At 41.7% G+C, this 12018-nt stretch overlaps 1 protein-coding gene and 1 long non-coding RNA gene across 3 annotated transcripts in view; one reads left to right on the top strand and one right to left on the bottom strand.

The window, feature by feature from the left end:
• Positions 1–489: 489 nt before the first annotated feature.
• LOC147581212 (uncharacterized) lies at positions 490–3869 on the bottom strand. The gene is made up of 2 exons (XR_015250870.1): positions 3659–3869; positions 490–761 (listed from the first exon to the last, which is right to left on the bottom strand). It is a non-coding gene; the product is annotated as an uncharacterized LOC147581212 (long non-coding RNA).
• Positions 3870–5093: 1224 nt separating this feature from the next.
• The window catches only part of STX7 (syntaxin 7), a 42701-nt gene continuing 35776 nt past the window's right edge, over positions 5094–12018 (top strand). For both annotated transcript variants that reach the window (XM_086707879.1, XM_086707880.1), the window contains exons 1-2: positions 5094–5217; positions 11856–11990. In XM_086707879.1, the coding sequence (XP_086564005.1) occupies positions 11906–11990 (85 nt within the window). In that variant the 5' untranslated portion in view covers positions 5094–5217; positions 11856–11905. The remainder of the gene's footprint in view (positions 5218–11855; positions 11991–12018) is intronic.

Below are 12018 nucleotides of genomic sequence, written 5' to 3'. Positions count from 1 at the left end.
CTTATATATAAAGTGACCCATGTAATGTATTATCTAACGGGGACACTTTTGAGAATGAAATGGGGTGCTCCGCAGACAAGAGACTGGGACAACAAGCCTAAACTGGGACTGTCCTAGGCAAACTAGGACATATGACCAGTCACCCTATTAATGCACCATGAGAAGGGGTTTGGACCTGATTTTGAGAGCAATGTTTTCTGTAACATGTATTTTGAAGGTCCTTACAGCCAATAAATATAAAAGTCAGAAAAAACTAAGTTAAAGAAAGTTATCCTTGGGGCGCGTGGGTAGCTCAGTTAGTTAAGCGTCCGACTCTTGATTTCACCTCAAGTCATGGTCTCACAGTTTGTGAATTGAAGCCCCACATTCAACTCTGCGCTGATGGTATGGGGCCTGCCTGGGACTCTCTCCCTCCCTCTATCTCTGCCCATGCTCTGTCTCTCTAAAAATAAATAAATAAGCTTAAAAAACAAAGAAAGAAAGCTATCCTTGTTACTTTGCTGAACCACATCTCAGAGCCTTTAATTTACAAATGTGTTGTGTGAATCTTCAAGAATGTATCACAATATGGGGCGCCTGGGTGGCTCGGCTCAGTCTTTTAAGTATCTGACTTCATTCAGCTCAGGTCATGATCTCCCAGTTCTTGAGTTCCAGCCCCGCATTGGGCTCTGTGCTGACAGCTCAGAGCCTGGAGCCTGCTTCAGATTCTGTGTCTCCTTCTCTCTCTGCCCCTCTCTTGCTCAGGCTCTGTCTCTCTCTCTCTCAAAAATAAATAAACATTAAAATTTTTTTTTAAAATAAAGAATGTATCACAATATGGCTTCCCAGATGGTTCTCCACAGATGCCCCTCTCTGATTCCTTCCTCCAACCTATACAACATCCCACCTCTGCTCAGTTCAACCACTTTTATTTTTAAGGGTACATTTGGGGGCATGGGGAAAGCATGAAGCCTGAGTGATGGAGATCCCTCCTTCCAATGGTCAGTGGTGGCCTTGAGGATAATAAGGTTGAGTAAAAACTGTATATAGAGACACCAATGAGGAGGCTGCTGCAGTAGACTGAGACACAGACAGAGGGACATATCAACAAAATTTAGAGGCAAAATTAGGATTGAACTTACAGATCATCATATTATAATTGTTCATGTAAGATTTCTATGGGATGTCTATTACATCTGTGTTTAAAAGTCAGAAAAATCTGTTCTGTACTTGGCATATCACTAGGCACTTGTGTGGTTTTAGAAAACAGCAGAGGAACATGGATGGTTTTAGCAAACAGCAGAGGAATATGGATGGAGGTGCTTAAAAATAAGGAATAATGAAACAAACTCTTATTTATTAGATATTAATTTAAGCTGCTTTTTTTTACGTTTATTTATTTATTTTGGGGTGGGGGGAGAGAAAGAGGGAGAGAGAGAAAATCCCAAACAGGCTCCTTGCTATCAGCTCAGAGCCCAATGTGGGGCTCAATCTCATGAACTGTGAGATCATGACCTGAGCTGAAATCAAGAGTCAGACTCTAACTGACTGAGCCACTCAGGCGCCCTAAATTGCCTTTTAATCTAGCATAGATTTCTTAGAACAGCTGTGGTTTTTCCATTTTATTATCAATCAAAAACACACTTTTACAACTCAACTTGTACCTCCCATTTGCCAACAAATTCCTTGTCTTGCTAGATTTTTCTTTTTGTATCTTTTACTTCTCTGGCTCTCCCCCAAGATCACATGGTGGTTTTTTAAAAATTATTTTTAGTTCATGGACTATTGAATGAACAGGTAATTATTCCCTTCCATTCACTACAATTTTTCTTCCAAAGGCTAGAGATAGAACAGGGGAGAGTTCCCTATCCTACCTAGCAGAGGGTTTATTTATATTAATAAGGACACAACAAATACACTGATACAATTCCCACTCAAGGACCTCTAATGCCCTTTAAAATCTTTCCAATAAGACCCAAATTCCCAAAATTACTAGCTCTCAAAAATCCAATTACAAGGTTTCACATGTAAGTAACTCCTGCAAGCGTAAAAGATTCGCTTGAGAAGTGAAATGACTGCCAATTAAATAGGCAGAATTTTTGAGCCCTACTGGGTTCAAGGACGCTGGCTGAATTTGTCTCAGTAGCAGGTAGATGTTCAGATGGGACACTCCAAATGTCAGGAATGCTTTGGGAATTCATTTTCCCTCTGTGCCTCTAAATTTCGCAGGGTTACCCACACCCTACGTATTTTTTTCATTTGAATACAAAGGGGTGACGTCTGGTAGGTTTTCAAAAGACCCGAAAGGAGTCCATTCATAACATATTTTAAAACATGAGGACTTTGAAAGAGCCCAGGAGGAGGATTCAGACAGCTGACCCTCTGTCCTGGTTCAATCGGTAAGCAGAAGCATAACCTAAGGAGGCCACCTAGCCTCAGGTTTTCCGTTGCATTTCTTCCTTCCCAAAGCTCTGGGTTCTCTCAAAGGAAACAGGAAGTTTGAAATATGCATCAGGCCTTATGAGTTCTTTCCATGATAGTTCCTTGAATGATTGAAATTCCTTTTCCTGTTCACCAACCATTTCCTAATTCTCAAGTCCAATGCACAACTTTTGGCTCTTAATTTATTTGAACTTTCTGTGACATGTGATATCATAGAGCATTTGCTCTTTTTGAAATGTTTTCCTTCATTCTCTACTTCACCTTTTCCTGGTTTACTTCCTAACTCTCTGATCACTCCTTTTCAGAGTTTTTCTTTCTCAGCTCCCCTTAAACCCAGGAGTCCATAACAGTCCATACTTAAAGTTAGTGACCTCATCTCCTCCCACAGCTCCAACCAGAACTCTACTTTGAACTCCAGTTCACGTTTTCAAGTACCCGGAGGGTGCTTGAAGGGAGGCACATCTCAAAACTGGATATCACTTCCCCAGGATCTTAACTACAACCCGTCCAAAGCTAAACATAGGTAGCTTTGCTCCCCCATTCCACCACCTTCGTCCTCAAACTGCAATTACTTTATTAGCAATGTTAGATCTCAGATAACTACATCATATTCAACTCAGTTTTGCAAGTCCTGAAAATAGTAGCCCTCTCTTCCATTTTTCATATCTAATTAATTTCCAAGTCTCCCTAAATATTTCGCAAAGCAGGCCTTACTGTTTCTTTCCCAGTGCATTTGCCTTAGGAAGTCCTTCAACATCTCTGCTATTGGGGACATTCTAAATTGGGGATGTGCTACTATTCCAGTAGCCTTCTAAAAGGCTGCAGTCTCTCTCTCTCTCTCTCTCTCTCTCTCTCTCTCTCTCTTTCTCTCTCTCTCCCTTCCTCTCCATTCTCAACATTATTTCCTTTAAATTTCCCCCATCTCTCCAGAGTTTTCTTCATAAAATAGAATTATGAGCACATCACACTTTTGGCTTAAAATCCTTTAATAGTTTAACTCCTCATAAATACTCATCTAACACAATGTAGAGGCTTTTCATTATATAAACTCCACTTGCCTTTCCAATCTTATGCCCCTCCAGCCCATCCCCTATGCTTCATCTAAATAAAATTATACAGAGATCCCTAAAAGTTTGCACTTGCCTACTAAATCTTTATCACAGCACTTCTTCCACTATCCTGGGAAGAATCTCACTCCTTAAGTTCCTTGAGGGAAAATACTATACACCTTACTCACCTGGATATGTGCTGCTCTGGGAACAGTACCTGGCACACGGCAGGTTCTCAATGAATATTTGCTGAGTGGAAGATAATGGTGGGAAGAATTGGGGATTCTGAATGAAGTCATCTGGACCTGTGCAGCTCATAATTATTTGTGTGTTTTGACGAAGTTTCTTTGGCTTTCAGTTTCTATAATGTTCTTCCTAAATGAGGAAGTAGAGCTAGATTTTCTATAAGGACCCCTCCAGTTTTGTTTTCTTTTTTTTTTTAATACTCTATGGTTGAAACTATTGCCTATTATAGAAGTTGAAATACTTTATCTGATCTCATAATGTTTTATAAAATTTTAAAAATATTGAAAAAGGGCATCTCACATAAAAATCTGAATTTCCTAGAAGTCTGCACTTGGTGCTAGCTGAATCGTGCTGTCTTTAGATGGGATGAGAGCCTTCTGTTTGGCCAGTAGTCTCACTCTATTGTCCCCTTTTCAGAGGCAGAATATAAGTTGTCGTTTATTAAAATACTTGCACTGTAGTTTTCTTCAGGAAAGATGTGAAATAGGAAATATTTCTTGTTCCCATTTTTCTGTTAAAAGTAGAACAATTAAAAATAACCGGAGAGACCCTTGTGTTTCTTATTGCTGTCTGACCTCACTCCCTTACGTATATATGTATGTATAATGCTAAACAACCTAGAATTTTCTCAGGGGGTACCAATTCAAAATATTCTGGTTGTGGTTTTTAGCACATTAGTGCATCTAGACCTTTCATGTTCTGAAGATCTTTTCAGAAAATAGTGAGGCCTTAATACAGGCAAAGGCCAAGTCTTTTCATCTTCTAATTAATTTGCCGAATATGTCTTTCACCAAAAGCAATCGATGCTTTTATCTAACAATTACATTACGTTTGAATATTTATCATCAGAACATTCTCTGCTCTTTTCAAACCCCGTTAAAACTACTCTCTATCCTTCAGAAATTCTTAGAATGGCCTGTACGTGCTATGAAAACTTGTCTACTAAGTGGGCACACGGAGGTGACTCTTCACTTATTCTGTCATTGTTCATGCTAGGATTGCATATTTGCGTTAGCATTTTTTAATGGATCTGTGAAAACGTTCTACTTGCAGACTAAGGACAAGATGGGCAGGACCTGATGGGGCGGGCTCAAGACCCGAGTGTAGGGAGGCCGCCATCACCCGATAAAGACGGCTGCTTCATTCCCTCACCTTGTTTATTGCAGGTTGGCTAAGGCGTTAACCTTCCATAATTCAAGGCCTCAAAAAAAAAAAAAAAAAACCCCACAAAAAAAACACAAAAAACAACCTCCCTTGCAATTTTCTTAGTACCCGCATTCCCAGCTTAGAGACCCAGGGGGCGTAGCAGAACGGCTGTCACTCAATCCCGCTGGCCAACGGGAAGGGAGCGAGGCCCGCCTCCTTCCCAGCGCTGTACTGCGGGCATGCGCACTGGGCGTCCCAGCGCCACCGCCCATCAGCTGAGAATCTAGCTGGGGGCTCTGGGGCCGGTGGGTGCCTGGGGCCGGCGGAGGAGGAGGAGAAAGCCGAGGAGGCTGGGGTAAGAGGAACCTGGGGAGGGGGGTGGTCCCTGGCCCGCAGCCCCAGAAGCGCGAATTCCCGGCGGCTGCCGCGCCTCCTTGTTTGTGAGCGTGGTCAGGTGGCCGCCGCCCTGCGCTTTGCAGCTGTGGTCGGGAGGCGGAAGGCGGGCGCTGCCCCAGCCCCGGAGCGCCACCGCTGCTCACGCCCCCGGTCAAGCGGGTCCCGCCGGCCTTGCCGGCTCCGCGAGCCCTGCGCCCGCAGCGCCGCATCCCCGCCGCCTCCCCGGCCGCGCTGGCTCCCGCGCACCCTCGGGCGGGGCCGGCGCCGGGGCCCGCTGGGGCGGAGCTCCGGAATCCTGCTTCTGCCTGGAGCGAGCAGGACTTCGAGTGACCTCTTCCTCTTTGCAACTTAACAGAGTTAGAAGACACAGTTTAAAGTTCTCTTCCCGAATACAGAGGAACTGAAAATAGATGCTGCAGTAAAGGAACCATATGCATTTATTCGGGGGCAGCTTGTAGTTGGTTTTGTTTGGCCTGAAGACGACCTTTCTTTGATCTTCTCCGTACGCGTCATTAATTGGTTTACGTGAAGACCTTTAAAAACACGTAAAATATTTCAAGGTCCTCCCCGGAACCCCGGCTTCTTGTTTTTTAGGTCGTTACTTTGTAAAAATTCAGACACAGAGGAAAAAATAACATTACCTTTCTGGTCAAATGCTTTATTTATTTGTTTTTCCTCTCAAGTTTCTTGTATTTGTTTGGCCCTTCTATACATATTTTGTTTAATTCAGATAATTGTATTTTAGCTGTAACTGTATATAATTTAAAACTCGAACAGAATCTGGAAGAAAATGATGATGAAGTGCTGTGCTGTTGAGTAATGTTGCAGGTGGACGTTTCTTCTGGGGGCAGCCTCAGCCTCACGCGGGCAGAGACTTCTAGCAGGTGTTCAGCAGTGTCTTGTGATGTGGACGCCCTCTGCTTTTCAGGCCGCCTTGAGAAGTTCGTCTCAGACTGTGACTAATTAAGAATTATGCTCTAGTTTCAAACTTTCTGTAGAAGTTAATATAATACCATTGTAATCCATTAATGATTGCATCATTTTTCTTAAGCTTTTTACTTGTGCTTCTCCCGATAACGCAGTTGTATCTACTTTTGGTTTGTGCTGCTCCCGATAAAACAGTTATGTATAGTTTTGGTTAGGATACCAAACTTTAGTTCAGTGCTGGGGGTGGAAAAATAAATTATATGAAACATCTGCAGGAAGTCTGAGTAAAGTTTGCCACGATTCCATTTAATTTGAAAGTTTAGTGTATGAGAAGGGTGAAAAGTAATCCTTGGTATTGTGAATGAAGCCGAATAGTATAATAGTGCAACGGACAGAGATGCTGAGCTAAAGTATTCGGTTAATTTGGTTTAGATAGAGAATGCTCACGGCCATAGAGTGATCACCTTCATGTTCGTGGAACATCTATGCACCTGATACTGCAAATTCCACAAGGTGACAAGGTTGTCTTGTGCTTATATCCCCAAGGTGGGGACAGATAATAAACAACACACTAACTAGATCGTTTTATTTTTTTTATTTTTTTAAAGGTTTTTTTAAAAATTTTTTTAATGTTTATTTATTTTTGAGACAGAGAGAGACAGAGCATGAATGGGGGAGGGTCAGAGAGAGAGGGAGACACAGAATCTGAAGCAGGCTCCAGGCTCTGAGCTGTCGGCACAGAGCCCGACGCGGGGCTCGAACCCACAGACAGTGAGATCATGACCTGAGCCCAAGTCGGACGCTTAACCGACTGAGCCACCCAGGCGCCCCTAACTAGATCATTTTAAATGACGATTAGTACCATGATAAAGGAAATTAGATAAACAGAAAGTGGCAAGAGTGGTGACTTCTCACTTTAGATCCGAATAGTCAGCAAAGACTTTTCTAGCATGAGATGAGACCTTGCTGGAGTAAAGGAGCCAGTCATGTGGAGATCACGGGAAGAGCCTTCTAGGGATAGAAAACGGCACTCCTCAAAGGCCCTAAGGCAGTAGTAAGCCTGTACATTTAGGATCTAAAAGAAGACACTGGCATTTAATATCTTAGAATTGGTATTATTTATCCTCAGACTAGGTATGTGTTCTTTTAGGAAATAGGTACATTTATTCATTCAGTCTACAGATATTTATTAAGCACCTCTTACATAACCAGGTAGCGAGACTAGAGTAGCTCACAAAAAATACACAGCCTTGCCCCTCTGGGAACGTATATTTTGGGCGCAAGGGGTGGAGGGAAGTCCAGTGTTTTATGCTCGTACTTCCACTTCAAAAAGTGCAACTATTTCCACAGCTCCGTTTGTGTTCGATTTATAGAGCATGAGATGTATGCTTAATAGGAATCTAGGATTCTGCAATGTGTCCGGTATTACCTGGGGGAAGTGTTTGACAATTACAATTTCACAATTCCCTTTGTTCTTTTATTTGTGCTCTCCAAAAAGTCTTGAGAATATCCTCATTATGAGTATTGCACTTTGATCCTCTCTTTCCTTCTTTCCCTTTATAGTGTTTATATGTTTTCATAGAAAAGTAATTGCTGAGATGTCTGCATGATCACTATTCAATAGAACTTTATGCTGTGGTAGAATGTTCTATATTTCTACAGTTGTTGTTATAAGCTACTAGCCTCACATGTTATACTTGAGGACTTGATAGAGCAGGTATAGATAATGAGTTATTGTTATTCTGAGCAATAAAACTGGGAATTCTGATTGTTCTTTCAAAAATATTCATCAACAGTGCTTTAGTGCTTGTTAACTCCAGCCAGGTGCTGGAGACTGAAGTAGACAGCAGTTATCAGAATAACGTGGTTGATTCCAGGCCAAAATGCAATGATCATAAGCTTTTGATGTCAATTTATAGTTAGCTATAATTATAGTCCATCTATCTGTATATATGTTTTTGCAGTAAAGTCATTTGGCTCCTTTATTTCTCGTGTTTTGTCATCAGAAAGACCAACCATTGTTGTCTCTTAGATATCACTATTGGCAGAATAAGAGAGAAAAGGACTGAGCTATTCATCTGTGTTACCTTGATCTACTCATATAGTCATCCCAGGTCTGTTTCCTCATCCTAAGAGTAGAGTCTGCAAAAAGGTTAATGGATTGGGCTCACCTGCCCTGAGTTTTTGTTACACAATGAAGCAATATGGTTTAGTGTTTTAAAAATATGGGCTGTAAGATGTAGTTTCAAATTTTAGCTCTTAGATTAAGCAGGTTACTTATTCTTGTTAGGCCTCAATTTTTTCATGTGAAATATCAGAATTACAAGTGAACCTATGTCAGAGATTTGTTGTAAGAATCAACTGAGAAAATAAATGTAAAACAATGCTTTGGAAATACCAGTTAGCCATGGTTAATCTTGTTGAGTTTTTGTGTATCTTTCTCTTCCATCATCTGCAGATTTCTTTTCATTGTTCACTCAACACAGAGCTGAGTTAACAGTCGCTGTGCCCTTTCTCTAAAGAAATTCCAGCCAATCCAGCAGCAGCAGCAACAGCTTTTTGGATGAATGGAGCCCAGTTATCTCACCTGTAGGAACTTTCACTAATTTAGTTGCTTGAGTAAAGAGATGAGGAAAACTGGTAGTGTTTGTAAATAATTGGTTAATTCTCTGAAGAGGAAAAAAAGGGGCCTTGAAAAAAACACAGAAGGCTTAGGTTAGGCTTGCATGAGTTTTGAGGCTTAAGGGGGATGCTATAAATCTATGTATGTTTAGGAAGGAGCCTCCCGAAGAGAGTCAATGAGAAACATTTCCTCATTCATTATGTCTGTGTTGGCTGTGAGACAGTTTTTCTAGAGATCTAGTTGATAGAGGAAAAGGAAAAAGAAAGATGTCATTGAGCCAGGAGAGAATTGCTCCTATCTATGCAGTGAAGTATTATTTGGCAGTGAAAAGGAATGATGTACTGATCCATGCCAAAATATGGATGGACCTTGGCAACATGCTAAGAGAATGAAGCCAGTCACGAGAGAGCTCATTATATGATTCTATTCATAGGAAATGTACAGAATAGACAAACCTATGAAAACATAAAGTAGATTAGTGGTTGCCTACAGCTGGAGAGGTTGCAGAGAAATGAAAAGTGACTGCTAGTAGGTGTGGGCTTTGTTTGGGGGTAATGAAATGTTCTAAAAGTGATGTGATGGCTACACAAGTTTATGCATGTTCTAAAAACACCAGTAGGCTTGGGACGCCTGGGTGGCTCAGTCAGTTGAGCATCCAACTTTGGCTCAGGTCATGATCTCACAGTTTGTGAGTTTGAGCCCGGCGTTGGGCTCTGTGCTGACAGCACAGAGTCTGGATTCTACTTCAGATTCTGTGTCTCCCTGTCTCTCTGCCCTCCCCTGCTTGTGCTCTCTCTCTCTATCAAAAATAAGCATTAAAAAATTTTTTTTAATAAAAATAAAATACCAATAGAATTGATTTTTTTTTTAATTTTAATTCCAGTGTAGTTAATAACATACAGTGTTATATTAGATTCAGGTGTATGGGATTGTATACTTTAAATGGGTGAATCTTGTGGTTTTGAATTCTATCCCAAGCTCTTACTGGAAAAAAAAAAAAAAAAAACATGCAGAATTTAGAGATCTAATTGGTGGTTTGTGGGATGCTTGTGATAGTATTGGTTTCATTGAATCCCCAGGTCCTGTCTCCTCCTCTCTGGGCCCCAGCTCTTTAGGTGGCTGCAGGCCTAAGTGCAAAGCTATCTGCCACCTGCCGAAGCAGTTCTACCACCTGAGTTGAGATTTGGGTCTCTCTGGATGACTTGGTGAGATCCGAAGGGCCGGAATAGTTAAATTGGACCTGTGGATCAATGAAGGAGAATGAAGAGTACCTAAAAGCTCCAGGAATTCCAGGGTGGCCAGGCACGTTCCACGATGCACAAGTTTCTGACATGGAGCCAATACTGATCTACTTATCCCAAAAGTTCTACCCTTGCACTTCCTGCCGGCACCTACCCTAAGAACAAGACACACATTTCCTTGTGCCCTCTTCTCCCCTGCCAGAAATCTCCAGTGCTTTCTTATTGCGATATATTCAATCTAACCCTAGTTTCCAGCGCGCTGTTTCGTGACTTTAGTTTTGTGTGGTAGCTGTCATGGGTAGCTTTGGAACCAAAACCCTGGGGCTGAACCCCACGTCCAGCTGGTAGGTGGGTTCAATTACCTTTATCGTTACTTAATCTTTGTTAGCCTCAGTTTGCTCATTGTTAAAACAAGGTTTATTTGCTACTATCTACTTTAAAGAGGAGATTTTGAAAATTAAATTAGACAATCTATGTGAAATGCTTTTCATTTCACAGATACGCAATACACGTTGGGTCATTCCTCCCTTTCTATGCTGTCTCCCACTTGTCCCCACCATGAATCATCTGATCCAGGGTTGACTGGCACCCACCCCTTTCTTTGAGAAATGACACACTGAGTTTGCCCTTTGCGTATGTTCTGGGTCTACCCATCCCAGGCTTCATGTCTTTGCCTTAGTCACTCTCCATACCAGTCATGCCCAGTATCCAGATCTTCTGCTTTTGTTTTGTTAATTCTTTCTAGATAGGAGCCATAGTGAAATTTCCTTTTCCCAGCCTCTCACTTTTGCCTGCACATGACCTTTTGCTGATTTACGTTGCTTTTGCTGTTTTACTTTATCCACTCTTCTAAATGACACACTTGAATTAGGCAGGTTCTTTATGTTTGTTGTTTTGTTCGCTTGCGACTCCCTAGTGCCCATTTGATGCCAGGCATGTAGCTGACTCTCAGCAGAGAGCTGCCGGACAAATTGCCTGCCTGCAACTTTGCAGCCTGCAGCGTGCTCCGTGGAAAGATGGGCGTGGCGTTGAGTCTGTGCTGGACACAGTCCTGTATGCAGGGACACCCTTTCCATCCTTTTTTCCAAACCCCAAGAGGTGTGTGGTGTGTGGACTGAAGAAGAAAATTCCTTCTTGCCTCCTTCCTGTCGCGGTGCCCCAGCTTTGCTTCCTGTCCTGATGCCAGCCTCGGGAAGAGGAGAGCTGTTCTCTTTGCTCTGTTGGAAGGTGTGATGAGCATTTTATGGAACGTTCCTTTTTTTTTCCCCCCTCACTTGTCAGCCGTGCCTCTCTCAAAGTGGACCTTTCCTATTAAAATTGGACACCCGCTAGTCATATATTCCTAAGCTCTTCCTTTGTGTGTTAAATTAGATATGGTGACATTTCTGGGGACACCCTGAAGTTTGTGTACCATTTAATAGATATGTAAATAGCTGTTCTGTGTCGGGAGTTGTTTTAAATGTTGGAGAAAGAAAGATAAATAGCATGTGGGCCCCGCTTTATAGTTGCTTGCAGTTCAGTTAAGGAGAAAATATATAAGCAATTAAGAATATACATGTAAAAGGGATTTGGTTACTTCCGCTTAAAAGTTTTCAAAGGGAATGTACAATTTGAACCTTATTTTAATTGTTTAACATGACTGTGTCCTTTGAAAGCCAGTATTTTTGAAAGCCATGAGAATTTTTCTATTTGATGTGTCCCTTTGCTATATTTCAACCCTGTTAGGTTAATCAACCTCCCAGATTGATAACTTTGAAACTTAGACCAATGCTTTAAAAATACAATTATGTGACTTCTGTTTTTTAGGTGACTGCTTAGGTGACATCTGATGAAATTAGTGAATAAGTAAATCAGCTATGTCTTACACTCCGGGTGTTGGTGGTGACCCTGCCCTACTGGCCCAGCGTATCTCTTCCAATATCCAGAAGATCACACAATGTTGTAAGTAGAAATTTAAGTTGACATCACT

Source organism: Puma concolor, chromosome B2 (genome assembly GCF_028749965.1).
Source record: "Puma concolor isolate L17-30 chromosome B2, mPumCon1.1.hap2, whole genome shotgun sequence".
NCBI lineage: Eukaryota > Metazoa > Chordata > Mammalia > Carnivora > Felidae > Puma > Puma concolor.
Note: the sequence above shows the minus strand (reverse complement) of the source record. Positions and strands in the feature narration are given on the sequence as shown.